The following is a 27,917-nucleotide window of genomic DNA, read 5'->3' on the forward strand; positions in this document are numbered from 1 at the left end:
GACTATATTTTTCTTTAAAATGAAACCGGGATATAACGCTATGTTACTTGGCATATGCCGAATTGAGAAGATCAACTGACAGCGTCGCTGGGATTGGGTCGTTGCGCAGTGCCGAGTCGACAAGGTGCATGGCGATAAAGAACTCGCCGGGGCCAAACTGCCCATCGAGGTTGCGGTCTGCCAGTGCCCAGATGCGGCGCAGCTGGTCGTCCGAGAGGCGGGACCGCCCAATTACTGCCTGCACTTGGTCAGACGTCAGATACCCAAGTCGTTTCCCCTGTTTATCGAGCCGCTTGAACAGATGGCCATACCGGACAAGAGCGTCGCTGGGAATGGTGCCGTTTGCGGCCGAGTATGTGCTGTGCTGGATTGAGGCTGCACGTGGGGCCTGCTGGTGGGCAGCAGTACTGGAACGAACCAAGCTGGGAGCGCTTTGCTGGGGGCTGCGCATGGTCATGGCGCGGCGAGCAGCATCGGATTTTGGTGGCGGCTGTGGCACTGTCACTGTCGAGTAAGTGGATGACGTGTCTGAAGGAGCTGCCGAGTTGTATGAGTATGCGCTGCTGCTGCGGCTGCCACCCAAGGGAGTGGGTGGCACCGCGCGTAGGGAAGAGGCCTTTTGAGGCAGGGAAGGAACTGGACGCCGCCCCAGGACCCCAGTGCCCTTGACTTCCTTTGCTGCAGTGAGTGGGATGCTTCCTGAGCCAACCAAAGTCGATGGCGGTGGCTGGTACGCGCCGGGTAAAGCTGCAGCGGGGACTGCTGGTGGTGGGGCTATCACGGACCGCGCAGCTGACAAGCCGCGCATCATCGGGGCCGGTTGCTGCTGGTTGGACTGCCGCTGCTGCTGCTGCTGCTGGATATGCGCCTTCGGATCAAAGTTGTCCTCGAATCCCGCACCGCTGAACTTGCTGATGAGGTTTGCTGGATGTGGCTGGATGTTATCTTCAACTGGCTTCACTGGTTCCTGTACAATCTGCCTACTTGGGTGATACGGCAACATTGGCGCATCGTTCTCCTGCGAAGGACTCCTTAGCTGAACCACCGGTTTCTTTGGCGGTGGAACCGGCCGCCGCTTCGGATCAAACGGCAGCGCTGGCGCATCGTTTTCCACAGCTGGGTTCTGCTTTTGCACAATTGGCTTCTGCGGTGCAGGGATTGGCCTGCGCTTCGCATCAAACGGCAGACTTGGCGCATCATTCTCGAACGCAGGGCCTGTAGTTTGTCCGACGCTGCTGATTAACTGTGCTGGTTTCTGAGGTAGTAGCGGCTTTGATCCATTCTGCGTCTTGTTTGCGAGAAACACTGGCTTGCTAGCCACCGCTGGTTTGTTGCCTAGGTGCCTAGCCTCCCACTCGGCAGCAGCATCGCGCTCCTTCTGATGGCGGTCGCTGGTGTTGCTGGTGTCATAAATGAGCGGCTTGTGTGGCAGAGGGGGCGGTGAGGCCTTGGTTGGCTGTGGAGCTGCTGGTTTGAACGACTGGGGCTTCAGTGCTACCGTTGGCTTGCCGCCAAACAATGACTTTGTCGCGACTGCTGGCTTGGGAGCCAGCGGGGGTTTGGGCGCTGGTGTGGGTTTAGGAGCCAGCGCAGGCTTTGGTGCAAGTGTTGGTTTAGGGGCCAGCGCTGGTTTGACCGGCAGAGCCGGAGCAGCAGCTCTGATGGGTTCAGTTTCCTGCTTGAATGCCTCCAACTGCAGTGTAGATGACAGCAAACCGTCCTTCTGAAGCTTGGCCAAAATATCCATGCTGTCGCCTGCTTCTGGCGTCAGCTCTGCGTAGACTACTGGGAACAGGCCGCGCTGGCCCGCCACAGTGCCCTCAAACCAGCCTTCCTCGCTCGATGGCTGCACGCTAGTCAGGATGTCGCCAGCATCGAATGTGATCTCCCCAGGGTTTTCAGCAATGCACGCGTAAATGGCCGTTGCCTTCATGGCTATCTCTAATAATAAGGGGCAAAAATGCTAGGGCTGGGACAAAATGAACGAAAGAGAAAAGAGGGACAGGAGCTGGCTGACGGTGTCCGTCAAGGGTCCGACAGGTGAGGCTAAATATAGTCACCCGAGGACAGCCAGGCAACAACACAGCTCGGATTTTCCCAAATCAGATCAGCGGCCTTTGTGGGCATACAGGCGTGATGTAGACGCTTTCCAGCTACAAACAGACCGCCTCCGGCTTTTCTTTCACATTTCTTGGCCTTCTTTGCAATTCAAGTTCTTTGTGCGAAAGCATTGGCAATGACGACAGTATATCCGCCGGCATTGTCGCACTTTGCTGTATTCTGTCCCGCGCTGGGCGCAACCGAGGACTCCACACATGAGCAGCTCCTGTTTTATGCCGCCGCTACGCTCCCTGCATTCTACCCATACTCGGCCAACGACTACTACTCGCGGACCGCACACCTTCGGCGACGGTCATCGGGAAGCGGCACTGTGAAATCGCACAGCCCAGGGCGTGCACATGCCAGCACCACTGAGCCCCACGGGAACCGTGAGCGCGTAGTGTCGCTGGATACGAAGCTGCGGGAGATCGGGCTAGCATCAGCACTGGTTATGTTTGCAGACACATTTTCGCCCAGCAACCAGTTTCACGTTGTGCATTCGGAAAAGCGGCGGACTGTTATCTTCACGCCTGAAGAAGGGGTCATCGTCCACCTGTCGATAGTTTTGCCACGCAAAGTCACTCCGTTTGGCAAGGAGAAGGATGCGTATTCCGTTGAATTCCTCGATAGCGAGCTCGATGACCGTGCGATTCAACCGTGGCTCGAAGCAGAATACCAGGCGTTCCGATTGCTGTTTGGCCCAGTTGGTAGAGCTCTGCGAGGAGGGAGACAGAAAGTCATTCGCCAGCTGGACTCGTTCTTTGGGCGAACCGTGTGGGGCTGGGATAGGCGGTGGGACAGAAAACATGGCGATGAGCTGGATCTCCTGCATTCACTGTCTCCGTTGCCACAGCTTCCAGTCGGCCCAATCAGCCTGGGTGGGTTCGACGAGCTGTGGCAAGATATGTCGTCAATCGGCGACGAGGACGCAGTTGTTAATGACGTGGTCGTGCTTTGGCACGGGAACGAGGTGGTATGGAGCAGCTTCAAATCACACAAGGTGCTTCGTGCGATAGTTGCCTGGTCCCGTGTCGTTTATGTGCCTGCATTTGCACACGCAACCGAAGCAAAATACAAGAGCCATGCAGCACCGCCCCACCGAGCTCTCGGTGTTGCTAAGCCTAGCACAGCGCGCCAGAGCTCTTGGGGCAGTAGCTGGTTGTTTGGATGGGGCAAGCAACAGCAGCAGCAGCAGCCACAGCCACAGCCCCCATCGCAACAGCAGCAGCAGCAGCAGTCGGCGCTCAGACAAGAAAGCACCGGGACGGAAAGCAGAGGCAGTACAGGCAGCGAGTCAGAGATAGAGGTCGGCAATGGCGGATTCTCGCAGGTGCTGTCGCGCGCTGTCGACATGTTAGTAGAGCCACGGCCGCCAACGCCGCCAGAAGTGGACCCTGTGTTTCTGTCTGGCGAGCCTGTGCCCGAGCAATTCCACGTGCCTAATGACGGCCTGGACTCTGATGCCGAGTCTATTCACTCTATCAGGTCGATGGCGTCTGTGCGCACCACCGCCACTGTTGCGCTGTCTCGCCAGTCAGTGTCGGCGACGATCGGCAGGGCCAGGGCCAACACACACATGAACTTTGGGGTGCCTTTGCGTGCCAGGAGCCACTCACGTGCAGCCTCGATTCTGTCCAACTCGAGTGTAGTCACCACCGATACAATGCAGCTGCGTGACGACACACGCGTATCATCGAGAAGCAGCTGGTGGAATTGGGGGTCTAGCGAATCACCGAGGCTGCCATCGATCCACAGCAACGGTGTGTCTGAGTCTGAGCCCTCGGGAACCGACCCTGCGTCGACGTTCTTGTTCACTGGCACGTCGGCGTTTCCCGGACTACCGCAGGTAGGAAAGGAGCCTGAAAACAATGAGCGCCCCGAGCACATTCTTGCAGATGACCTAGATGCTGAGGGTGCGAGCAAGGGGGAGACTATCAGCAGGCTTGAAGAGGCGATGGAAGAGGGCATTCCCGAGGTATATGAGCACGGAATAGATGTCGACGTGAGCCGTGGTGTAGTACTGGCCCCCCGTGCCATTCCCGGCATGCAATACGACACACGGCTCGTCAAGCTAATGTACCAGGCTACCGAGGGCGCCGCAACTTCTCCTGTGCCAGCTGAAATGCCCCTATGTGTGGGGGACGCTGTGGCTCGGCATTTTGTGTACCGCTTTGGCGATCTCCTGTTTGTTGTTTTTGGACGCCCTGCCGAATCCAACGAAGAAGAGGAAGCTGTTGGGCGAGCTGGCCGGAGACGCGGCCGTCGCAACGGCGGCATGCGCCGCGAGACATTCGATTCTGTCAAATTCAGCTCTCACGACTGCCAGCAGATCGAAAATGCCATCCTGCGCTACGCAGAGAGCCTCCAGTCAGCCACACAACGCGACCATTCCGACATATCCGCGAAGCGCCGCACGGCCATCCAGCAGGCCAAAGTCCGCAGGATCCCCCCTTATATCCATATGGACAAGACAGACCAGCTGGCGCGCACGAACTGGAGGCACGACGGTCCTCTGCCAATGAACCAAAGTTTTGCCGGCTACGTTTCTGACGATGTGCGCAGCAGCGGCAATGGGCTGGCATCGAATGTCAGGCGGGCAATTTCGGTCGTGCAGGGTGAGCAGCGTGGTGGGGCGGTGGTGTGTGCCCGCATGCAGGACAAGGGGTGGGTTGCAGGTATGGATCGGTGCCAATTCGAATGTGTGTGTGTCGTTGACCAGCCCAAGGCGACACTGGCGGATGCCCAAACATTTCTGAGTAAAGTTGCCAGTTTATGAGTGACCGTTTCTTACTGTATATTATAACTGGAATGTCTATGAGGCGGGAAAACCTGACTTTTTGGTTGTGGTGACAGGCATCTTTTGAACAGGCTGTTTGCAGAGTCTGCCGACGAATCAGTTTGCCATCTCTTCCGCGTCAATTGGCCCCAGTGGCCGTGGTGGATATGGGTAGTCGTGTCCGCCAACGTCTTGCCGATAGCTGAGCTGCCTTTTCATTGTACCAATAGGTGGAGGCGAGGATACTGATGACAGAAAGCAGGAGGAGAGAGGCACGATTTGTGATTTCTTGGAAACGTAGTACAGGAAATGAAAAATTAGAGAAAGCGAAAAAGATGCGCGTGTAGTGACAGGAGCAGGCGCCAGTACACACGTTTTGTGTGCCCTTTAACCCACCAGGTTACATCTTTTTTGCCAGCGTCATCTGGTCTCTGTTTGGTTCCTAGTTTTTGTGTTTCAGGTTCGCTGAAGGAAAGGCTTAGGAGAAGGCGTGCACTTGCTTATTGACTGCTGCTAAATTTTCTCCTCGCCATTGTTCTTCTCCGCATTCGACCATGCTGCAACCCCCTGAGTACATGCCCAATGGCCAGGGACAATTGGCAGGTGATGTGCAAAATGAAAGACACGCCCTTGTTCCGCTGCACACGTCCATTTCTTTTTGGCAGAAGAAAAACATGTCGGGTGGGCGAGGTTCGGTGAGGCCATTCCTATTCGCTCTACGGCGGATCTGTGCAGTGCTTTTTGTTGATGCAATCTGCTGCATATTTACCTTGGGAAGATGTGCAAAAAAGGGCTTCTTGTCACAAGGTTCTTGTGCAGCAGGTAGCACAAAGCAAGGCACTTCTTGAATAGAGCGCATGTAAAGCTCGGAAACGACTAAAATTGCAGCACACTAGAGGGTGGCGTTCTCGGGCTACACTTTTCTGCGACTAATCGACCCCACATGCCAGCAGAAAATGTGCTTCCAGCAGAGGTATCCATGCTCCAACCGTTTTCGGTGCTATAAAAGCACCGCACATAGTAGGAGCGGGTGGAGCCATTGTCTATGTAAACAGGTTTTGATTGGGCAAGAGACTGTCGAGTACGGCAGCAGTATGTAATCACTGCTCCCACCATGGCATGCGCTACATGTGCTGCTGCATTGGCATGCCACATAAATCACCCCGATGCCGCGATCTTAATCGGCTGATAGCCCAGTGAATTATTATTTTCGCATCGACTGGGCTGCCAGTGCAGGATCAAAATATCTAAAAATAGATATACTGATTTCAGACATCCTGTATCTGGTCTTTCTGCGAACACAGGTGGTGTAGTGTTCTTGGATAATGTCCTAGCCCTTGACATAAAGCCTTCAGCTCTCGCTCTTTTCCAAAGCCAAATATAGTTAATTTCTTGTACTTGTCCTTTTGAGTATAGCTGTTCTACATGTTGTTTACCATGCGCCTATTTCTTACAGCTATAATCGCCTGTTGCGCGATTTCTGTGCTAGCGGCACCACTGAGTACGCAGCACAAAACACTCAAACCATCCAAAGATACATTCTACACTGCCAGCAACTCCTTTGAATCAAAACCCCAAGGCTCGTCCCCGTACCTAATAGCCTACGATAATGCAGGAGTCCGCTCGTTCACGCTCATAGCGTTTGACTTGCCCCAAGAAGTAATTGGTAACTCTAGCCGCGTTGCAAAATGCACTATGACGCTGGGAAAGTTTGCCTTCCCGCCTACCGGTTCTGTAAATATCTTTCTGACTGCCACATCTGCGGGCTGGGACGAGAAAACAGTAAGCGGCTTGAATGCACCAGCGGTAATGGGCGAGACAGTGCAGATAGTTGTCACTGATACTTTGGTCCCAATCACGTTTGATTCAACGTATCTGTGCAGTGTTGCGGCTAGTAGTGGTGGTGGTAGTATGTCAGTGAGACTCGATAGTCCACAGGCGCTGTACTCGACCGCATCGCGTGAAAATGGCGGCCAAGCATCGCTGCTAATCGAATATTAGTATATAGCATGGATATATAGTCATATTTGCTGTGAAGAAAGTCCAGGTCCTTGTCCAGAGCATACACCAAGGCACACACTGGCGCCGCGTTCTCGTCAGATTAATCCATGCTTGGCCAAAAAGGTCCTAATGCAAAGCAAGATGGCGGATTAATAAATTTATTACCAACTGACAAGTTGATAATCCCATCTCTGCTTGTTCCAGAGCGGACCTCCGCGAATCTGTGTGAACCATGTGGAAAGCTGCAGGTCTCGGATGATGTACCAGTCACTGCATTCTGGGACATGCCTTCCTGGCTGTGACCAGATCAACAGCATACAGTGACATGTATTTTTCAGCTTGGGTCAATAGCCGGGACAGAAAAAATCAGCATGCCATGATGGGTACGCTGGGCAGGTTCATTTTTGTTTGGCAGGTGTTGCCACAGTCATGAGACATGGCATGGAGGGCGCATGCTGTGCAGGATACAATCTAGAGAAAAGTGGCTCGGATCCTGCTCATTTAGCCCGATGCCTCACCAGTTGCCACACTGCAAGAAATCTTGTAGCACATAGGTGAGTTGTAGTTTGGAGAAAATGTGGGCTCTCGGAGGGGCGGTCGATTCCTGCCGGTTGTCTACATTTTTCACTATTCCCAGGCAACACGTTGGATTGGCCTGTTACTCACCATCTATGAGCCATCTATACAGGGGCATGCGACCTATTCGCATCTCTGTACCATCAAGGATCTACGTTGTAGCCACACCAACCAGAAACCAGCCAGCCTCGGGGATATAATATGGAGCGGGTGCATTCTCTTGTGCGTTCTCCCGTGCCACAAACAAGCATATTGATGCAAGACAGCAGAGAGCAGCAGAGAACGACAGGAGCCACAGGCCACTACACCAACCCTTGGCACCGTGCTTTGTTCACGGGTTATTGCAGATGATCACAGGAGGGGAATCTGAGAAGGCACATGCTGCATTTTCCATATGTGCATATAGTTTCTTGTGGTGAGTGTATAGGCTGAGTGTGTTGACCAAGAATTGTCTTGTCTCGGTCGATTTTCACTGTAGCTAGAAACAGCCCGACCAGCGACTGGGGTTGGGAATAGCGAGGTAGGCCGATACCGGCCACGATTAAATCGTTGGCAGGTGCTTTTTCTGAGCCTGCCTTACTACTGGCTCAGAAAAAAATTCAGATCGCTGGGTGCTGCTCCCACTTGCAAACTCGGCGCAGACCTGTATTTTGTATGTGGCCCAGGTGGCTGCATTGCGGAACAGCGAGAGTCTCATGCTGCACCCTTTCATGCTGCGCTCCCTGTGGCTACTGTACAATTTCCAGTGTGAACTTCACTTGCAGTGGCATGACCACAGCCCGCCCGCATATACGCGTAGATGGACGAGAACACGCTGCTAGCGGGATTCGTTCGTGTTTTGCTGTCAACAGTCGCTGAATGATAGAATAGCAAAGAACGGACAGCCTCTCTTTCAAAAACTGAGGGAGATCGTCGCGTGAGGACTGCGGCGTATTCGGGCTTTTGGACTGCAGCATCTGCGGCGAACGAGTGAAGGGGTAGCTGTTTTATTGCACGCCAATCTTATCCGATGTCGCTTCACACACCGCCGCTCGCCTGCCGACTAGCATGTAAATCGCCAGCTAGCTCTAGAGACCAAATCTACTGGCTGTGGTGTCCAATTGGCCACAAAAATGCGCCTGGCCAAACCTGCGCGATGGCTGGTCTGCAGCCTGCTTGGTGAAATCAATGGTGCAGAGAGGACTATATGCGGGGGTGCCACCTCTCGGACTATGTCAAAGCCCGCTGCCTCTCTAGCCACCGCCATGCGGCTGCAAGGTGATTCGCCCCTACTCCGGGCCATATGCAAGATTCAGTCATGTGCTGGTTGCCTCCATTTGTTGCTGTTATAGTGTGCTGCGTCCCCGTGATGGCACTCCTGATCTGTGTGGGGATGTGGGGGATGTAAAACAGAATAACATTGAATCCACAGGGCAGATTCGCAGTTCACATTTGGCTCGCTACCAATTCCCAACCCAGAGGCACCAGTCAGAGTTCACAGCAGCGAACTCCCCAAAAGGGGCAGCATAGATACATACCCAATGTACATGTGAATCTGTGGCAGCTGAGCCTGCAGAAGCGAATTCGAAAGTAGACACATTCATTTGCACCATCTTGTCGATCTCACCTTCTGTAAACAAAAACGCAATAAATGGTAATTGATCCTAGCGCAGACTTTTTACACCGACCACTTTGCGCTTTTGGCGGGCAGGAAATCGCTCTGCCATCACTCGATAAGGCGGGCGTCAACACAGACCAGCCTCCCACAGTTCCCTCTTAGGGGAAAGCATCACCCATTTGGCCGGGCGAATTGTTGGGTGGATGACAGGCAGCCTGTAGGCCGACCTTTGCTCTCTCCAATCGGGCAGGCGCAATGCACGGCCTGTGCAGTAAGGCGGCAAGCGACTTCAACGTTGTATCTTCTTAGTCGTATGCTCGTTCGCTACATTGGTTGAAGCGCATGGTGCAGACTGAGAAGAGAAAGCTGACGGGACTATCCCCTAACGACCTCGCTGTGCACGGATCCTGCTCCAATTGGATCAATTCCTCCGTCCAAAATTGGAAACCCCGCGCAGGAGGACAGCTACGACACGCATTGCATTGACCGCCCAATGCCTGGTAGAGCCAGAAGCACTGTCGTTTTCTGGGTGTTCTTTGCTGCCCGATCGTTGCGATAGGGGTACAGGGAGAGCGTTTTTGGAAACCACACACAGGCATCTGGTGGGGGGGGGAGATGCGCTTGCAGCGGAGTATTGAGAATAATATACCGTGCATGGATGTGGCTCCTTTCTGGGTGTGTTCTCTGCAAGGTGCAGAAAGAGTGGGTGTTCGCAAATCGCTCACGTCGTTCTCTGGGCGCCTTGGGCTCTGTTGGCCAAGCGAGATCCCTGTCTGCTTACTCAGCTGGGTTCAACCCCCCCACTCGGAGCCGTCGATTCTATCACCCAAAAGGCTGGTGAAGCCATTTTTTGTATGCACGGGCGGGTGTCCAGCAAGCATGTAGCACTTCACTTGGATTGAGTGGCATCTGCAAAGTGAGAAAAAAAAATCCAGTTTACGATTGTCCACGATTGCAAAACATGCTGCGCGTAAGTGCCACTTGCTAATCCTTAGATGATGCTCACGCGCTGACAGCCGAGGGCAGTGTGACAGTGACCTGTCACAGCAGGCAGCTGCTCCATTTGCCGCCCTAGGTTCCTGAGTCATTCATAATATACTCCCTATTTACGCAGACAATGGGTTACTATTATTGCACCGATCTTGGCACTGTGGGGCAAACCGGCGGGGGCATTCAGATTGCTCGGGCCGACGAGTATTTGGCCGTGCTAGAAAAATCTACTCCAGGTAAGACAGCGCGTGTGAGTCTGGGAAAATCGGATTCCAGTGACAGCTGGCATCCAGCTAGTTTCAGCGTTTCCGGAGCTGATGCATAAAGATCGCCCGTCCAGTGTGTTTTGAGCAAATACAGGTGGCCACCACACTAGCTCAGGATTTACATGCCATAGCGCGTCGCAGATGGAATGCCTGGGGTCTGGAGGGGTGCTTCCTGGTCCCCCCCTTTCCTCGCGCTGCTGGCAGTGCTGAAATGCGCCTTTTGGCCAGATTGTGTGCTGAAAATAGCCTGCAAAAACGAGGGACATTGCTCGGGGCCACTCCGAGAAATCGTTCCATGACACCTGCTCTCTTCCCCATTTCGGGGAGTCTGAGGGTGGACATGGGTGCCATTTTTCTGCGCGTGCGAATGGCAGCCGCTCCAATAAGCCGTCTCTGGGACTCCCTCTCCTTGCTGCCAGGAAGAGAGCACAGATGTATTGTCTGCTGAGGCCTTCTGCAGAGCGCCTCGCTTGTCCGCACTGCAACTCTCCAGCATCGGCGGAGCCCGCATTTGGGAGGCGTAGCCAAGGCGGGATTGATGATGTATATAAACAGTGCCAGTCCTCTGCCTTCCACAAAAACATTCTTGTCTCGAATAATCCAAGAACCCGCGGCGTCTTCCATCGACACTTTAATCCTCTCACCCTATTCTATTCTGTTGTAATTTGTTAAAAGCATCTCAGAGCCGACTCTACCCACCGTCGCCTATTCCTGATCTTCGTTCGTCTCCCTCCCTAACCTAATATTCTGCAACCATGGGACACGCACAAACATACTTTGTGGGAGGTGTCTCCGCCCTCGGCGGTCTCCTCTTCGGTTATGACACCGGTGTAATGTCTTCCATTTTGGAGATGAAGCAGTGGAAGAACTATTTCCATCATCCCGGTTCGACTGGTGTCGGTGTCATTACCTCGATGCTTACCTGCTGGCTGCTTTGTCGGCTCGCTGTGTGCCGGTTACCTCGCCGACAAGTTCTCGCGTAAGCGCTCCATCATGGGTGCTTGCATTATCTTCATCATCGGCGTTATCATCCAAACTGCTTCCATTAACCGCGGCATGCTGATTACTGGTCGTTTCATTGCTGGTCTCGGTGTTGGTACTCTGTCCATGGTCGTCCCTGTCTATCAGTCCGAAGTCGCTCCTCCCACTATTCGTGGTCGTCTCGTTTCGTTCCAGCAGTGGGCTATTACCTGGGGAATTCTGATCGCTTTCTGGATTGATTACGGCTGCCACTTCATCAAGAGCAACGCCTCGTGGCGTGTACCTATTGCCATCCAGATGGTGCCTGCTGTCATTCTATTCATTGGTATGATCTTCATTCCTTACTCACCCCGCTGGCTTGTGGATAACGACCGCTTCGATGAGGCTCGCAAGTGCCTTGCTCGCCTGCGTGCTGGTGGTGACGAGAATGATCCTGCTGTCATCGAGGAGTTCGAGGATATCAAGGAGGCTGTTCCGCCTTGAGCGCGAGACTGTTGTCCGCAGCTACACCGAGCTGGCCAAGTACCCTATTCGCCGCCGTGTCGTCCTTGGTGTTGTCATCCAGGCTCTCCAGCAGCTCACCGGTATCAACGTCATCATGTACTTTGCACCTTCGATCTTCAAGCAGTCCGGTCTCAGCTCCGACAACGCCTCACTTCTTGCCCAAGGTATCAACGGTGTCATCAATATGCTGGCCACCATTCCCTGCCATTCTGTGGGTTGACCGCTGGGGTCGCCGCAAGACTCTGATGATCGGCTCGTTCATGTGTGGTGCTACCTACTTCATCCAGGCTGTCGCCACCGGCGCCACTCAGAACAAGGAGAAGCTATCCGATGGGAGCGTCGACCTACATCTGCCTAAGGGTGTCTCGTACCTGGTCATTGTCATGGTGTACCTGTTTGTTATCTCGTTCGCTGCCTCGTGGGGCCCTGTTCGGCTGGATCTATCCGGCTGAGATCTTCCCCATGCACATTCGCTCGCGTGCCAGCTCCATTGCGACCGCAGTCAAACTGGCTGTTCAACTTTGTTGTCGGTCTGGTTGCTACCTATCCTGATCAAGAAGATCACATGGGGTCTTGACCTCATCTTCGCCATTGATCATGTTTGCCGCAATTTTCATCATCTACCTGTTCTTCCCTGGAGACCAAGAACAGGTCTCTTGAGGAGATGGAGGTCATCTTCACTGGGTCTATATGGGCCCACAAGGATGCTGCTCGTATTGCTCAGTACGATAGCGGCCGTAAGGAGAAGAGCGATGACGTCTAATCATTTCTTGATATTAATTTAGCTTTGTCTTCTCATTCCTTTTGTCAACTATATGATTCCCTTTTGCGCGTTTCACCTTGTTAATACTGGCAACTAGTGGCGTGCTGTCTATTTAGAATGTCGATGCAAGCACTAGCCTGGCGTAAACCCATTGCAGGCATGGCTGTGCTACAGTCGATATGCATCGCCACCTATTCGTAATTCATTTCCCCACCGCTTCGCTGCTCCCTGCACTCCCCAAAACCCCCAATTGGGAGATGGGCAGTGCCGGTTTGGTAATGTGCACGGTTTTTCCAGCGTAAAGTTTCTGATAATTATGTGGAAGATATGTAACTGCAAGGTCTTCACACTGTTGGGTCGGTCTAGTGCGCCGTGACTAAAGATAATATATACAGCGATATTCCAATATGCTAAATATACATAATGTAGGAAACCTGGCTGCTGACAATATTGCTGAAAAGCAGCGACCGGTTCTGAAAGTTGGCCGCTAGAAACTGCCAAGGTTGAAGTCCGAAGCGTGTCCCGGAAAGCAAATGGCAAAACTATCGGAATCCCTGTGCAAAAGTCCCAACTACAGTCCGCCGTTTTCCCAGTCACAAGCGACATTCACGGCAGTGAACTCGGGCAGCACGCCGACCGAATCTGTGAATCCCTGGCACTCAAGTAAATAATCGACATCAAGCCAGCAAACTGGGATGATTAATGCGGGGGGGGGAGGACAACGCAAAATGAATGAGTGTGGACATTGCCGACTCGGGACAGTTTACAGGCGAATTGTGCAATTGCAGATGGCCGATCTTGGATTGGTGGCGAAACAAGCAGGAAATCGGCGAGAGGCCATTGCTAAGGCCGGCTGGTTTTGCTTGCACACCTCTCTTTCTTGGCTTAGCTGGCCATCTGCCACGCATGAAGCAGGTGAAAGATGCAGCTGGTTTCTCCTGACAGCAACAGCTGCTCTACAAAAGCGTTTGTTGAGTTGAGCATGCCAGTGACAGTGATCTACATGCCTATGATGCACACCAGCTATGAAAATAGAATTCCAGAGATTGAAAGAGTGCCGGAATCGGTGCATGCTGACCAGCTGGCCCGCCCGTCACCAGCTATTTTTGCCTCTCCAATAGAAAGAATCGCTGGACCAGGGGGCGCCTGGTGAACCTGGCTGGTGCCAGAATGCAGCAGGGGGCTATGGATCGGTGGTAGCAACCCACCCCACCCGTTGTCGCTTTATGTTGGGTGAAAGGAACTTTCGTGTCAAACTGGATTTTTCTTTTTTTTTTTGTTGAATGTTACGCTGATGCACACGAGTGGTGTGGCAGAGCAAATCAGCTAGCAGTGGGCGCGGGGGCCAACTGCCGGCAGCTGGTCATAGATCCACCGCAGATGCACAGCCCAGCATAAACAGCATACCAGAGTAGGACGATAAATGCTATAACGAAGACGCAGTGCCCCAGTTCTTTTTGGGTACTCTTTTGCAGATGCTATATAAGTCGAGGCATCTACCCACCTCCCCACCTCCCTACTTTCCCTGTCTACCACACAGCTCTCGCTACCAGACGCCGTTCAACTCTCTATTAGTACTTTCTCCTAATTCTCCTAGTTTTGTTACTTGTACTCATCGTACACTTTATTCTCTCCTTCGCAGCCTAATACAACCCATCAAGCCCCCCTGCCTGCTTGTACTCAACTAATCCGTAACCATGGGTAGAAACGCGCAAGCCTACTTTGTTGGAGGCATCTCCGCCCTCGGTGGTCTCCTCTTCGGTTATGATATCGGAGTCATGTCTTCCATTCTGGAGATGGACCAGTGGAAGAACTATTTCCATCACCCCCTTTCAACTGGGGTTGGTGTCATTACCTCTATTCTTACCGCTGGCTGCTTTGTCGGCTCGCTGTGTGCCGGCTACCTCGCCGACAAGCTCTCACGTAAGCGCACCATTATGGCTGCCTCTCTCGTTTTCATCCTCGGTGCTGTCATCCAAACTGCTTCCATTAACCGCGGCATGCTGATTACTGGTCGTTTCATTGCTGGTCTCGGTGTTGGTACTCTGTCCATGGTCGTCCCTGTCTATCAGTCCGAAGTCGCTCCCCCCGCCATTCGTGGTCGTCTTGTCAGTCTGCAGCAGTGGTCTATTACTTGGGGTATCCTTATTGCGTTCTGGATCGACTATGGCTGCCACTTTATCAAGAGCAACGCCTCGTGGCGTCTAGCCCCTGGGTATCCAAATGGTGCCTGCACTTATCCTGTTTGTCGCCATGTTCTTCATTCCTTACTCACCCCGCTGGCTCATGTGGATAACGACCGCTTCGATGAGGCTCGCAAGTGCCTTGCTCGCCTGCGCGCTGGTGGTGACGAGAATGATCCTGCTGTCATCGAGGAATTTCGAGGATATCAAGGAGGCTGTCCGCCTCGAGCGCGAGACTGTTGTCCGCAGCTACACCGAGCTGGCCAAGTACCCGATTCGCCGCCGCGTGTCGTCCTCTGGTGTTGTCATCCAGGCTCTCCAGCAGCTCACTGGTATCAACGTCATCATGTACTTTGCACCTTCGATCTTCAAGCAGTCCGGTCTCAGCTCCGACAACGCCTCACTTCTTGCTCAAGGTATCAACGGTGTCATCAATATGCTGGCCACCTATTCCTGCCATCCTCTGGATTGACCGCTGGGGTCGCCGTCAAGACTCTGATGATCGGCTCGTTCATGTGTGGTGCTACCTACTTCATCCAGGCTGTCGCCACCTGGCGCCTACTCAGAACAAGGAGAAGCTATCTGATGGGAGCGTCGACCTGCATCTGCCTAAGGGTATCTCGTATCTGGTCATTGTCATGGTGTACCTGTTCGTTATCTCGTTCGCTGCCTCGTGGGGCCCTGTTGGCTGGATCTATCCGGCTGAGATCTTCCCCATGCACATTCGCTCGCGTGCCAGCTCCATTGCGACCGCATCAAACTGGCTGTTCAACTTTGTTGTTCGGTCTGGTTGCACCTATCCTGATCAAGAAGATCACATGGGGTCTTGACCTCATCTTCGCCATCATCATGTTTGCCTGCAATCTTCATCATCTATCTGTTCTTCCCTGGAGACCAAGAACCGGTCTCTTGAGGAGATGGAGGTCATCTTCACTGGGTCTATTTGGGCCCACAAGGATGCTGCTCGCATTGCTCAGTACGATAGCGAGAAAAAAACCGGACATACCGGTGTTTAATCTAATTTGTTCTAAACTATTGATCATTTCTCTAATTTGAATAAACTCTGCCCAAGTCATACTGACTGACTGAAGCCACTATAAGCGCAAGTCGGTGCTACTTCTTCTGGTTGGATAATCCCACAGTTCTGCTTTTCCCTATGGCAATTGATCTATAGAGCCCACAATATCACGAGTTGTGCAGCATGGCTAGCTTGAGCTGATCATGCAATACTTGGTAAGTATTATTGACGCCTACATTTAGTGGATATTGTGCACAGCTAGTATCTGGGCTAAAATGGTAGAGTTAGGAAGGCTATATAGAGCTTGATAGACTAGATGGTGTTCGATTCCAGACTTGGTAGCTGCAACGCAACTAGATGCCACACAGAGTCTGACCGACCAACAATGCACACAGGAGACCATTCTGTTCTGCTATGTCAATAAGTATATACCCGGTGCTCAGATGGTGGGAGGCATGTGCAGTATTATGTGTGGTGGACGGCTGCGTGTTTGAATGTATGAATAAGCTTTGTGGGGAACACTGTTACCAGCTGGCATATTGCTTCCAACAGCACCAGTCTTTAATTTGAAAACACAATAGCCCCAGCCAGATCAACACCAGGCGTCTTGCAAGCGGATATGTGGCCAATTCCACAATAGGGATGACCGCTGTCCAGTTGGATCTTATGACTCGGCAAGCATGCAGAAAGTCTACTCATGACCAAGAGCTGCAGGCAGTGATTTCCTTCGCCGGATTAAGGGCTAAGGAAAACGGGGTTTAAAGAGAGCCCTTCGCCTTCCTTCGCCTTTTTTCTTCGCCAGTGCCTCGTCGTGTCCCCTATTCTCACTGAACAAAGTATTTCTCACTCCAGTACCAGCTAAGCAATGTGTACCGAAACAAAGACAAACGTCCCAATTTTCTTTAATGGTAAAACAATCAACAGGCAGGTTGTAACCAGGCAGGATTGTGGCAGCGCTACGTGTAGTATGAGTACCAAGTTCTATAAAGAATGACCCTCCAACCAGGTTCCAGGGGCACAAGAACTCAGTCATGGTTACCAAGAAGCGGATGGGGCTCAGACACCAGTAATGGCAGCGCTGTTTCCCCCTTCCGGTACGTAAAGGCGCTTCCGTACAGATGAAAGCGTCATTGTCTGCAGGTAGGGGCGTCTGCTCATGGCTGCGCCTTACTATAGAACATTGGTTTTGTAGCAGTTTCCACGCTTTTCTTAGTTTTGCGATAGGATTAGTCTACGTAAGCATACAGCTACGTGCCCAACTCATTTGACAATGCACAAGGCTCAGAGTGCTGCTTTGTCCCTAACAGAAGCTGTTCTCAGCAGAGACATGCAAGAGATGCAAGGAGGCAGGCCAATGCGTACACAGGTTTCGGACCCTTTCGACCAGCTCTATCGCCAGCAAAAAGTGGTGCATTCTCTGCTGATTCTGTCAATAACCAAAACGCAGTAAAACGCGTCCCTGCCCTAGACATAGGGTTATTATTATCTTAGTACGAACCATACTCCATTGCAGACAATAGCATCTTGTCGGAGGAGACTCAACAGCGATGACAACGGGTGGGTAGGTGGAGAAATCAAGGCTGACAAGGCTGGTGGGAGGGCTGGATTGACGTCACCCTCAACAAGCCCCTTCCCCACAGATAGTGATGCAGGCAAATACAAAATGGCAGTGGCTGAAATTGCGTTTGCTAGCACTGTGTGGGCTCGTTTTGACAATGGAGAATGGACAGAGGATAGGGTATTTGCACTCCAAAAAAGAGTAATAGAAAGTCAAATGTTATCGCATGAATGTAGTTACGGTGTGTGTTTCAGGGAGACGCGGCGGGTGCCGACGGGTACCTCAGATCCAACCCGTCCATCCACGACACAAGCGCAGGCAAGATAGATCCAAACGGCCGGTTAATCCCCAGCAGCTCCAGCCTCGAATGCCCAGATATACACGTCCTGCTGCTTAGGGGCATGAACTGGTCGCCGCCATGTGGCATATTAATAGCGCCCAAGCTATCATCCATCTCATCGTGCACAGTAATTTCGTGGTGCTGCGGGGAGGCCCCGCGTGCCGACACACCATGCTGATACGCAGTAGCGCCAGAGTCGTCTACCTCGCTGCCTTCTTCGGCCCAGGTGCTACCGGCTGCAGACGTCGACACAGCCGTGGTACATGTGGTTGACGATGTTTCGCGCTTGCGGAAGCCAAACGCCGCTTCGCCGCACGGGGCTGCGGGGGCTGCGGGCTGCGCGTGGGTTTCGCCAATATCCACCCCCACCGCGCTGTCGTGGTCGTGCCAAGCCTCCCTAATGTTGCTGTCGTCGAGGCGCCGTCTGGCGCGCCGGTTAGTAGGCACCATCGAATAGTACTCGGAGGACTCGAAGTCGTCAATGACAAAGGATGTCTTGCGCTGGCCGGTCTCGACATAGAGCTGCTGGCGGATGGCTTGGTCGAGCGAGGTGTAGTAAATGTGGTGCACAAAGTACGTCAGCAGAGCGCCAACAACAACGTCGACTGTATAGTGGTAGCGGGCCAAGAGCACGCTCAGGATGCCAAGTGTTGTGTGGATGGCGCTGTACGCAATGAAGCTCCAGTGCCGCGCATACCGGAGCCAAAACAGGAACGAAATCACCAGGATCGCCGTATGACCTGAGAAAATCTTGTCGGTGCACTGCCCGATATTTCCAGCCAGGATGTCCGGGGTCGCCAAAATTACCTCCATCATGCTCTGCGGCACCGTGATCTCGCATGTCGCCACCGACGGCGGCACTGTCGTGACCGAGATCGTGATCGACCGGATAAAGTACAGGACTGCAACCATCCAGGCGATGCGCCGAACCAGCATCAGCCGCTCTCGCCACCCGGGCGCCATTACCGAGCCGCCCACCATGCAGATGATTACTGATGTGCCAACAAGCTTGTCGGATATCCACGTGCGCTCCATCATCGGAAGGTGGTTCAGCACCTGGTCCTCCAGCATCGCATATGAGGGCCACGGTGCCGTGACGTTAGGCATCGAGGTGGTGCTCCCACCTTGCTGCAGTGACATTATCTCGTTCTTGTCCATCTGCTGGCGATGCAACCACCGCATATCGGACCACTGTTGGCAGATGACCATCCAGACGCCAACGACAAACAGCACTGCCCAGGCGACCAGCGTGCGTTTGACCTCCACATGGAAGGCTCGGGACTTGACTAGCTCAAGCATCAGCAGGGAGAGTAGAGTGCACGGACACAAAAAAGATATGAATACGGGAAAACAGACGAGAGAATCTATTGATAGCTGGGTGGAAGGGACGGAAAAGAGGGGAAATAATGCATGTGGAAGAAGATGAAGAGAGAAAAGGGGGACGGGGGAAGAAGTGCCCAGGACGACAAGACCAACGTGTTCTCTGCAAAATTGTATTTAGCTGGAAAGCTATTTTCGGATCACCCGAAAATTCTCAGCTTCTATGCTTCCATCCATTTTCAAGAGCCGCAACGGCAGGCTCATAGGTGGCGCTGATTTTTTCTTTGACAATAAGCGAGTGTGTTGACAATCCCACACTGCGTTTTTGTGTCCAGTTCCTGGCCCGCTAATTGGCCTGATCAGACCCAGCGTTGGCGGTCTGGCCCAAATCACGAGCAGTCGCATATGGTCCTCGCAGTCTCTGCCTTGCTAGCTGAGCTACAGAACTGTAATGGAGAGATTTAAAAAAAGAAGCCAGTGGGAAAAAGCGAGAAGATTTAGAATGAACTTTGTAAAAAAGAGTCCGTCTTGGTTTCAGCCTTGATCTAGAAGCCAAGGGTATCGACATACGGCGTGGCCTGCGACAGACCGACAGCAGCACCGACAGGCTTGCTCTTGAAGGTCTTGGCAGCAGCCGAAGCGGCCTGGGCGGCAGGCAGCATCGACGCTCTCGACGGCCACGGCAGTGCGGCCAAAGGCAGCCTGAGCCAGGGCATCGCGCTTGCCGGCGCGGGTGGCAAGTGCCTCGCTGACATCAACCTTAGCGGCAGCGACGGCACGCTGGACGGTCTCGGCGCTGGGCGAAGCAATCTGGCTCTGGATGGTGTTGGCGAACCTTCTCGACGGCCTCCTGGATCTTGGCGTTGGGAGCAGAGACGACGACACCCACAAGCGAGGCATCAGAGTACGAGCTCTGGAACGACTGCAGGCCGAAGCCCTCCTCGGCAGCCAGCTTGGCCAGAGGGGAAACACCAGTGTTCCACTTCAGGCGGCGCTCGCCAGAAAGCAGGTTGGCGAGAACACGGGTGGTCGCGGCGTCCGAGGCACCCTCGAAGGCAAGGGCGTAGTGCGAGACGGGGGAGGCCGAGTCGTAGATCTGCTGGACACCGCCGTTGAACTTGGAGGCAGGGGTCGAGAGCGTCGATGCCGACGAGGCGGGGATCGCAGCGAGCTTGGACTCGGACACGATCGCGGCCAGGGCAGCCGAGTCGATGCCGGTGCCAACAATGGCGACACGGCCAGCAGTCAGGGCAGCCTCGGCATACTGGCGCACAGCGTCACCCGAGGCGATCGGGCGAGGACTCAAGGGCATAGAGCGAGTTGCCAAGGCCGTTGCGGAATGCAGCCTGGTGCACGCCCTCAACGAGGCGGGTGGCAGGCGAGCTGCGGGCGCTGAGCGACTCGAAGGCGACCAGCTTGGCGATGTCCCTGAACTCGTGCTCGGTGTACTTTGTGGCAGTGGCAATGTCACCAAGGACATCAGCAAAGTAGGGGCTACACAGTGGGTATGTAACAGTTGAGCACAGCGCCTTAATTTATATGATGTCCCACATATGTTTGGGCACTTGTCACTTACATGGCATCCTTGAAGCACTCGACGGTGTAGATAATGTTCTCGCGGGTGGCCTCGGCGGTCAGCGAGGCGCCGTTGAGCTCGGCCTCGCGGACAGTGCGGAACGAAGTGCGGCTCTGGGTGTTCTACATATACCAAATACCATTTCCCTTGATTAGCCTAAAAAAAAATCCGCATGTGCCATAGCCATTGCGATAAGCATGTCAAAAGTCCTCAATGTACATACCCGGAAACCGAACGCCTTGAGGTAGTGGGCGACGCCAGAGTTCTCGGCAGTCTCGAAGCGAGATCCAGCGTTAATAACAAGAGAGATGGAAGCCATAGGCGACTCGGAGGCATCGGCGACCGAGGCAACCTTGATGCCGTTGGAGGCACTGGCAACCGACGCGTAGGTGCGGCTGGCAATAGGCGCAGCGAGCTTAGTGATAGCCTTCGTCTGGAACATCGTCGTTTGTCTACACGATACAAAAAATGAAGGGGGGTGGGGAATTCAAAGTCAGAATCAGGCTCGGCTGTATGAATTTTGCGCTGAGGGTGGACTCCGTGCTGCCCACCAGCTAGGACGAGCAGCCTTTCGATAGCGCTGCTTCTCCTCAACTGGGGGTCCTGCTGTTCGCTGTCACAACGGGTCCGTGCTCTGTTCCTCCCAAACTGAATCTTGGCAGCCCAACTACTCGAGCTGACTGAAGTGTTCGTTAAATGTCCTTACCAACAATCCGGAAGAGAGAGGTGCTCGAAATCAGCAAAAAGGAAAAATAAAAAGCAAGAATTGAGAAGGCGAGGGGAGGGAAAAGGCGGTCAAGACCGAATTTAGAGATATCTTTTTGCGCACCACTTAGTTTTTTTGATCTCTGCGTTCCCCTATGGCGGGAGATTTTACGCTGCAACACAGTACCCAGCTTGGACAGATTGAAGCTGGGAATAGATGCTGATAAGCTTGATCTACTGATCACATCTGGGATGGTAAATCTACTGATCAACATATGTATGGATCAAATCACCAAAGTCACGTGAATATCTCCTAGGGTATCACCAGCAAGCCTGCCATGTCACCAGCTCCGCCGAGCTCTGACGTGTCTGCGATCCGCTAATACACTTGCATGTTGCAACTCCGGTGTTGATGCAGCATGTATTGCACATACAGCGCCTTGCGCATCGGCGCACTGGGAGATTTCCTGTACATCTGCAGCATGTGCATTCCCGGACCAGGGGTGGCCTGTTTTTTTTTCCCACACACGCATTTTTGGACAACAAAGCTGCCAGTCCGCCTGCTGGCCCTCTCTCTGCTTCATCGCATTGATATTCTTAGCAACCCCGTATATTTCTGGAAATGAGCATTACTACCGCACCCTACGGCAGCTGGAAGAGCCCAGTATCAGCGCAAGATGTGGCTTCGGCCTCCTCGTCCCTGAGCGAAGTGCAGGTGGACCTGGCGCACACGAACCGGGTCTACTGGCTGGAATCCCGTCCGTCAGAGGGCGGGCGTCGCGTGCTCCTGAGCAAAAACCTGGACGACTACACGGACGACTCTCTGCGCGAGCACACCAGCGACAAGCAGTGGAATGTGCGCACGGCGGTGCACGAGTACGGCGGCGGCAGCTACGCGATCCTGGACGGCCTGATTGTGTTCTCCAACTGGTCAGACCAGGGGCTGTATTTTATTGACACAAACAGCAAGGACCAGGCGCCGAAGCGTATTGCCGAGCAGAACGACAAGCTGCGCTATGCCAATATGGTTATCCATGCGTCGAAGAAGTTCCTGGTGGCTGTGCGCGAGGACCACCGCGAGGTTGACATTGACGCCCCGGCCACACTGGTTGCTATTCCGCTGCCCAGTGACATGGGTGCTGGCGAATCCAAGCCAACAGAGGACATTGTGCTGTTCAGTTCGCATGACTTTGTGTCGAGCCCGGTGTTCAGTCCCAAGGACGAGATTGCGTTCTACGCCTGGAACCATCCTGACATGAACTGGGATGCGACGACGCTGTTCCGCGCCACGCTCTCCTTTGACGCAGCCGGCATTGCCAGTGCCCTCGATAACCTGACTGTGGTTGCTGGCGGCAAGGACGAGCCGCGCGAGAGCATCTACCAGCCGCGCTTTGACGAGACTGGCCGGCTGCATTTCTTGTCGGATCGGATTTCAGGCTTCTGGAATCCCGTACCACGTCAACAGCGATGGCCAAGTGACGCTGTCCTTGGAGATGCCCATGGAGGCCGAGTTTGGCCAACCCGAATGGGTATTCGGCGTGTCCACATTCCAGGCCATGCCCGGACGCCCCGACACCGTGGTGGTTACGTTTGTGCTTGACGGCAAGACCCGCCTGGGCCTGCTCAATGTCATTACGCATGAGATCGAGGACCTGCCGCTTCCCGAGTGGACGTCGCTGAGCAACTTCCAGTTCGGATTCACCTCGCGGACCAATGAGCCAGTGCTGGTTATGCTTGCCGGCGGGCCCAAGGAGAAGACTGACCTGTACACGTACTTTGTCAATGGGTTCGAGAACAAGGCGCTACTGTCGGCCGCGCCCCAGACGTTTGCGCTCGACGAGCAGTCGATCTCGGTGCCTGAGGAGATCACGTTCCCGACCAAGCTGCCACCCTTCGACGTGGCCGGCCGGGACGCGGTTGCCTACGCATACTACTACCCGCCGACCAACAAGCAGTTCAAGGCGCCCGATGGCGAACTCCCGCCGCTGCTGGTTTTGAGCCACGGTGGGCCGACGGGCGAAACCGACTCCGTGTTGAGCAGCAAGATCCAGTACTGGACCACGCGCGGGTTCGCCGTGGCCGACGTCAACTACGGCGGGTCGACCGGCAAAGGCAGGGAGTACCGCGAACGCCTGTACCCGCAGTTCGGCGTAGTCGACGTGCAGGACTGCTGCGCAGCTGCCCTGTATTTGGCCGAGATCGGGCGCGTCGACCGCAAGCGGCTGACAATCATGGGCGGCAGTGCTGGCGGATTCACCACTTTGGCCTGCCTGGCGTTCCGCCCCGAGGTGTTTGCCGTGGGCGCCAGTCTGTATGGCATCTCGGATCTCGAGATTCTGGCGCTCGAGACGCACAAGTTCGAGTCGCAGTACCCTGTGCATCTGGTCGGTCCGTATCCGGAGGCCCGCGACACTTACTTGGCAGCGGTCGCCACTTTATTCTGTCGACACGCTGGCGTGCCCGGCGATATTCTTGCAGGGACTCGAGGACAAGGTTGTGCCGCCGAACCAGGCCACGCTGATGGTCGAGGCATTGCGCAAGAAGGGAATCAAGGTCGCCCATATCGAGTTTGAGGGCGAGCAGCACGGGTTCCGCCAGGCCAAGAATATCATCAGGGCGCTGGAGGCCCAGTTCTACTTCTTTAGCAGGGATCCTGGGCTTTGAGCCGGCGGACGAGATCGAGCCCGTTGAGATTTTCCACAGCTAAGACATTTTATTCGATTGACGAGGCAATAAGATCGGAGGCGCATTTGCGCAGCTTGACTAGGAACGCAGTGTGGCCAGTGGGAAGGTGCGTCGGTCGGCATACCATCGCCTCATCGTCGGCCATTTCCGGTCCTGGATTGCGCACCCGCGCCAGCCGCACATCCCAGTCGCGCCAATCGACCTCGACAATATCCTCCACCAGCAGCGGCCATCGGCCGACACGCCCTGACCAGATCCATCACCTGCGACATGCTGGGCAAGTAGCACACGACATAGCGGTCGGTTTTCAGATACGAGTAGATCATCGGCAGCTGCGTCCAGGGCGTGGGCATATCCAAAACGACGCCGTCAAACAGCAGGCAGGATGAGATTCGCGCGCTTGTCATTTACAACCACCAAGGGGTCATGCTCGTGCGCGATCCCATCGACGACGTCGGCCACAGAGCCGACCCGGAACCTGATCGGAGGGCAAAAGCTGGCCGCGGCGGAACCCCGCCACAATCCCCTGTGCATGCTGGCTGCGCTTCTCGTCCCTCTCCACCGTCTCCACCTTCCCACCCACACCTACTGCTCGGGCCAAATACATTGTCAGGCCGGCGTTGCCGGTGCCGGCCTCGAGGATCCGGTCGCCTGGCGAGATATCCAGCATGGAGATGATTGCCGAGGCGTCCTTTGGGTATATGGGCGTGCATTTGCGCGAGCACAGCAGCACGTATTCGCCCAGGGTCGGGTGATGGACCATGAATTTGTGGTCGGTGCTGGTTGTGATGCGGTCGCGTGGGTGGCGCCCGATTATCGACGAGTGCTGCAGGCTGCCGCGCCGCGATCCGTACTGGCTCCCGTCTGCGAGTGGTCCAATCAGCGCGTGTTTGCCGCCGCGCGAGCACTCGCGCACAATGACCATATCGCCCGGCTGGAATTCCTGCGAGAACCGGCGGACCGTTTGGTGGCTGGGCCAGAACAGCCTGTTCACAATGGACCGTATCATAGGACGACTATAGTTTTCCGGTAGAAAGTCTAGAAATGTTTTGTGTAGATATCGCAGCCCAAGCGGCTATTGAATGTCCTTCTTTGGACTCCTCCCCAATACATTTGGGGTTAGAAATAAAACGCAATGTATTAGGCAAAAAATATATTCAAATTTTTCTGTTGCAATGCACTATCAACAAAGCTAGGCGCTACTATCGACCATCTCCGCATCCGACTGCTCAGCTTCGTCCTGCTCATCGATCCTCTCGATAGCGCCCGCGGGCTCCTTTGCCCTTCCTCTGCATCTCTGTCTCTTGCTCGTTGGCCATATCCTCATCAGCCATCTTCTCCGCGCCTGCAAAGATCTCCTCGATCTCCTTCGCATCCATGCCCTTGGCGGCTAACGCACTGGCAACATGCTGCCTGGCTCTCTCCTGGTGCCTGGCAGTGTGTCTCAGCTTATCGATGAAGACATTGGCTTCGTTCAGCAGATAGATCTTGCTGATCAGCTTCGGGTTGAGCTCCGGCAAACGCGTCTTGAGATCATCAAAGCACAGCTTGAGCGAGTCGCGCCGCTTCTGCTCGGCCTGCTTGTGGTTGGTCCGGCGCTTCTCCAGACCAGGACTTGAACTCGGTGTGGTACTTGAGTCCTAGCAGCTCCGAATGGCCCTCGATGATATTCTGGTAATTGCTTTTGGTTGCCAATCGCGTCACCACGTCAGCCTCCAGGCCAACGATGTTGGTGGTAGATGTTGCCGCAATAATCGGCGTCCGCGGTGCCATCCGCGGCGTCACCGAACTGCTGGACGGCCGCCGCGGCGCAATCGCCGGCTGTGATCGGTGTCAGTCCAGGCGAAGTCAGCGGCGGATTGACCGGCGACATTGCTGGCGAGGGCCGCCGCAAGATCGACTGGAACCAGAGGCGTGGCGCGCGGCGACATGATGGGCGTGACTCTTGACCGCCGGCGCCCGCGCTTCGCATCGCTCTTAATCTTGGACAGTCCAGAGGTGACCGAAGCATCGGTGACCGATTTGCGGCGCCCGCGCTTTCGCCCGTCAGGTATGCGGCTCAGTGACACTGGCCGGCTTTAATGAACGTCACCGGTCTGCCGTCCTTCTCCGTTGGTCAAGCTCCGCTCCACCACCGACTTGCCGATCTGCAGCGGTGGCGGGGCCGGCGGGTGGACGAACTCGCCGCCGGGCGCCGACTGCGAAACAAACTGCATCAAGGGCGTTGCCTGAGGGATGCTGGCTAGGCTTGCCGGCACAGCTACTAGGTCGAGCTGGGCATCGTGACTGTCATTGCTGCTGCTAGTACTGCTGTGGGCTGCGTGCTGGCTGAGGCAACAATGTCGCCGGTGGTGGTGATGCGGCAGGTGGTGGGCAGAGACCTGGCAGGTTCATCAGTGATGCTGGCGTGGCAGTCGCCGGAGCAGCCGACACACTGGAGACATTCTGCGAGCCCATCCACGACCCGAGCTGCGATGCCGCCACCGCACCCGACTCGGCCCCAAGCATACTCGACAAGGCCGATGCGGCCATGGCCACGGAATTCTGCCTCTGTGGCTGTGCCACATTGAGCTGGTGCAACGTGCGGACCCGCCGGATTCATCGCTAGTGAATCCCCGGCCATAGCGGCCGGCAGGCTTAATCCGGATCCTGGATCGCCATGGCCTCCTGCGGAGAACTGCATCACTGGAGTGGTGTGCAGGGAGGCCACGGCTGCTGACACCAGAGCTGCGTCAGGCAACGGCTCAAGCAAAAACTCGTCTTTTTCGGTGCTGCCTGCGGCTAGGACAGGCGTAAAGGTCAATTGTGTCGGGGTGGTCGCGTCGCCCGCAAACTGCGTGACCAGCGGCGACCGAGCCACACTATTCTTGTATCCGCCCGCCACGCGATACGGATGGTGCTGCGAGCCGCGCCTCACCCCGCCTGCTATCCGCGTAACCTGCGAGCTACCGCCAGTGACCGACGGAAACGACGGCGACTGCAGCAATGCCTGCTGCTCCAGCATGATTTGCTGCTGCCGCCGCAGAATATGTTCGGCGGTAATCGACGGCGACGGCGGCGGCATTCGACGCCATATCGGCGGCTGACCGCATGCTATGAGCGCCTGCCTGGCTGGTTGCCAGCTGGTGGTGAGTTATATGTGCGTCCATCCCACGACCAGTTGCTGGTTGGGGCAGCAATGCTGGCGAGGTCAGTGGGCTAAACGCATTGTCCGTGCCTGCCTGGCTTGCCTGCTGCACCAGGGGTGTGGCCGGGTGGCTCGCAAAACTCTGGGCATTGAACGAGGGTGTGCCTGCTGGCGACAGGAACGGCGTCAGCAGCTCCACGACCTCGGCTGCCTGCTGTTCTGTCAGCCCGTCGATGTTCAGCGGCGGTATTGTGGCCCGCACGCTTGTCGGCTGCATCGACAGACTCAGCGGTGTCTGCACCTGCTGCTCCCCACTCCCCTGCTGTGCCGGCGGTACAGGCTCGCCCAGAGACATTGTGTGTATGGTAGTCTGCTGCCTGGTGGGATCGATAGTCGTCGGAAAGGACAGAACCCTATTGATATCCCCGATATTACTGAATGGATAAAAGTTGGACATGGAACAAAAAAAGTCAAAATTGCAGGTGTGGCCAGAAAATTTGGAGGAGAAACAAAAAAAAGTGCCCTGGAACTTTCTCTCTCATGCTACCGTTGCAGAGCATCCCAGTCTATTTGCACAGGCTCCCCATTCTTCATAGACCTTCTCCCTACCTGTGGTTGGAGCTGCCGGATATCGTCCAATACGAGAGTTGGCTTGCCTAAGAGAAGAAATTATCGAGATCCCGCTCCCTGTGTCAAAAAAACTACCGCGCAAAAAATTGGCAGCGTGATAGTCACACAAGAGTAAAAAGAGTATAAAATTCGCAGAACAAGGAATCGAATAGCAAGGTGTGCGTTTCACTCCAAGACACAACCGCTCCCCTCCGAAGCAACCGCATTATAACATCCCAGAG

General features: G+C 54.7%; 11 protein-coding genes across 11 annotated transcripts; 5 read left to right on the plus strand and 6 right to left on the minus strand.

Annotated features, from left to right (window-relative positions):
- Nucleotides 1–43: 43 nt before the first annotated feature.
- DL89DRAFT_256112 (uncharacterized protein) lies at nucleotides 44–1,933 on the minus strand (the record flags this gene model as incomplete). The annotated part of the gene is made up of 1 exon (XM_040885410.1): nucleotides 44–1,933. The coding sequence occupies one exon, from the start codon at nucleotides 1,931–1,933 to the stop codon at nucleotides 44–46; it is 1,890 nt and encodes a 629-aa protein (XP_040745914.1).
- A 95-nt stretch (nucleotides 1,934–2,028) lies between these two features.
- On the plus strand, nucleotides 2,029–5,115 carry DL89DRAFT_113718 (uncharacterized protein). Its single transcript, XM_040883140.1, has one exon. It carries the CDS (start codon nucleotides 2,237–2,239, stop codon nucleotides 4,874–4,876), a length of 2,640 nt encoding a protein of 879 aa, XP_040745915.1. The 5' UTR covers nucleotides 2,029–2,236; the 3' UTR covers nucleotides 4,877–5,115.
- Nucleotides 5,116–6,202: 1,087 nt separating this feature from the next.
- Nucleotides 6,203–7,052, plus strand: DL89DRAFT_266069 (uncharacterized protein). The gene has a single exon (XM_040886955.1). The coding sequence runs from the start codon at nucleotides 6,314–6,316 to the stop codon at nucleotides 6,875–6,877; it is 564 nt and encodes a 187-aa protein (XP_040745916.1). The 5' UTR covers nucleotides 6,203–6,313; the 3' UTR covers nucleotides 6,878–7,052.
- A 4,009-nt stretch (nucleotides 7,053–11,061) lies between these two features.
- DL89DRAFT_256115 (general substrate transporter) lies at nucleotides 11,062–12,243 on the plus strand (the record flags this gene model as incomplete). The annotated part of the gene is made up of 4 exons (XM_040885411.1): nucleotides 11,062–11,253; nucleotides 11,279–11,736; nucleotides 11,792–12,002; nucleotides 12,079–12,243. The coding sequence occupies 4 exons, from the start codon at nucleotides 11,062–11,064 to the stop codon at nucleotides 12,241–12,243; spliced, it is 1,026 nt and encodes a 341-aa protein (XP_040745917.1).
- Nucleotides 12,244–14,251: 2,008 nt separating this feature from the next.
- Nucleotides 14,252–15,567, plus strand: DL89DRAFT_256116 (general substrate transporter; the record flags this gene model as incomplete). Its single annotated transcript, XM_040885412.1, is given in 3 exon segments — nucleotides 14,252–14,920; nucleotides 14,940–15,153; nucleotides 15,278–15,567. The coding sequence occupies 3 exon segments, from the start codon at nucleotides 14,252–14,254 to the stop codon at nucleotides 15,565–15,567; spliced, it is 1,173 nt and encodes a 390-aa protein (XP_040745918.1).
- A 1,996-nt stretch (nucleotides 15,568–17,563) lies between these two features.
- Nucleotides 17,564–18,616, minus strand: DL89DRAFT_256117 (uncharacterized protein; the record flags this gene model as incomplete). Its single annotated transcript, XM_040885413.1, has 1 exon — nucleotides 17,564–18,616. One exon carries the CDS (start codon nucleotides 18,614–18,616, stop codon nucleotides 17,564–17,566), a length of 1,053 nt encoding a protein of 350 aa, XP_040745919.1.
- A 902-nt stretch (nucleotides 18,617–19,518) lies between these two features.
- Nucleotides 19,519–20,991, minus strand: DL89DRAFT_274387 (uncharacterized protein; the record flags this gene model as incomplete). Its single annotated transcript, XM_040889180.1, is given in 6 exon segments — nucleotides 19,519–19,617; nucleotides 19,640–19,789; nucleotides 19,809–20,237; nucleotides 20,329–20,467; nucleotides 20,550–20,671; nucleotides 20,773–20,991. The coding sequence occupies 6 exon segments, from the start codon at nucleotides 20,989–20,991 to the stop codon at nucleotides 19,519–19,521; spliced, it is 1,158 nt and encodes a 385-aa protein (XP_040745920.1).
- Nucleotides 20,992–21,789: 798 nt separating this feature from the next.
- Nucleotides 21,790–23,918, plus strand: DL89DRAFT_321506 (alpha/beta-hydrolase; the record flags this gene model as incomplete). Its single annotated transcript, XM_040891284.1, has 3 exons — nucleotides 21,790–22,704; nucleotides 22,748–23,680; nucleotides 23,733–23,918. The coding sequence occupies exons 1-3, from the start codon at nucleotides 21,877–21,879 to the stop codon at nucleotides 23,916–23,918; spliced, it is 1,947 nt and encodes a 648-aa protein (XP_040745921.1). The 5' UTR covers nucleotides 21,790–21,876.
- A 49-nt stretch (nucleotides 23,919–23,967) lies between these two features.
- DL89DRAFT_291653 (adenine-N(1)--methyltransferase) lies at nucleotides 23,968–24,864 on the minus strand (the record flags this gene model as incomplete). The annotated part of the gene is made up of 4 exons (XM_040890220.1): nucleotides 23,968–24,153; nucleotides 24,191–24,271; nucleotides 24,315–24,417; nucleotides 24,452–24,864. 4 exons carry the CDS (start codon nucleotides 24,862–24,864, stop codon nucleotides 23,968–23,970), a joined length of 783 nt encoding a protein of 260 aa, XP_040745922.1.
- A 241-nt stretch (nucleotides 24,865–25,105) lies between these two features.
- DL89DRAFT_282551 (uncharacterized protein) lies at nucleotides 25,106–25,870 on the minus strand (the record flags this gene model as incomplete). The annotated part of the gene is given in 3 exon segments (XM_040889695.1): nucleotides 25,106–25,553; nucleotides 25,573–25,760; nucleotides 25,811–25,870. 3 exon segments carry the CDS (start codon nucleotides 25,868–25,870, stop codon nucleotides 25,184–25,186), a joined length of 618 nt encoding a protein of 205 aa, XP_040745923.1. The 3' UTR covers nucleotides 25,106–25,183.
- Nucleotides 25,871–26,076: 206 nt separating this feature from the next.
- Nucleotides 26,077–27,254, minus strand: DL89DRAFT_113789 (uncharacterized protein). The gene has a single exon (XM_040883141.1). The coding sequence runs from the start codon at nucleotides 27,001–27,003 to the stop codon at nucleotides 26,203–26,205; it is 801 nt and encodes a 266-aa protein (XP_040745924.1). The 5' UTR covers nucleotides 27,004–27,254; the 3' UTR covers nucleotides 26,077–26,202.
- Between the last annotated feature and the right edge of the window lie 663 nt (nucleotides 27,255–27,917).

Source organism: Linderina pennispora (genome assembly GCF_002104995.1).
Source record: "Linderina pennispora strain ATCC 12442 chromosome Unknown DL89scaffold_3, whole genome shotgun sequence".
NCBI lineage: Eukaryota > Fungi > Kickxellomycota > Kickxellomycetes > Kickxellales > Kickxellaceae > Linderina > Linderina pennispora.

Bases quoted from the DNA above. Each gene is read 5' to 3' on its own strand.
- DL89DRAFT_113718 (XM_040883140.1), top strand. From the start codon at position 2,237: ATGACGACAGTATATCCGCCGGCATTGTCGCACTTTGCTGTATTCTGT.
- DL89DRAFT_266069 (XM_040886955.1), top strand. From the start codon at position 6,314: ATGCGCCTATTTCTTACAGCTATAATCGCCTGTTGCGCGATTTCTGTG.
- DL89DRAFT_113789 (XM_040883141.1), bottom strand. From the start codon at position 27,003: ATGCCGCCGCCGTCGCCGTCGATTACCGCCGAACATATTCTGCGGCGG.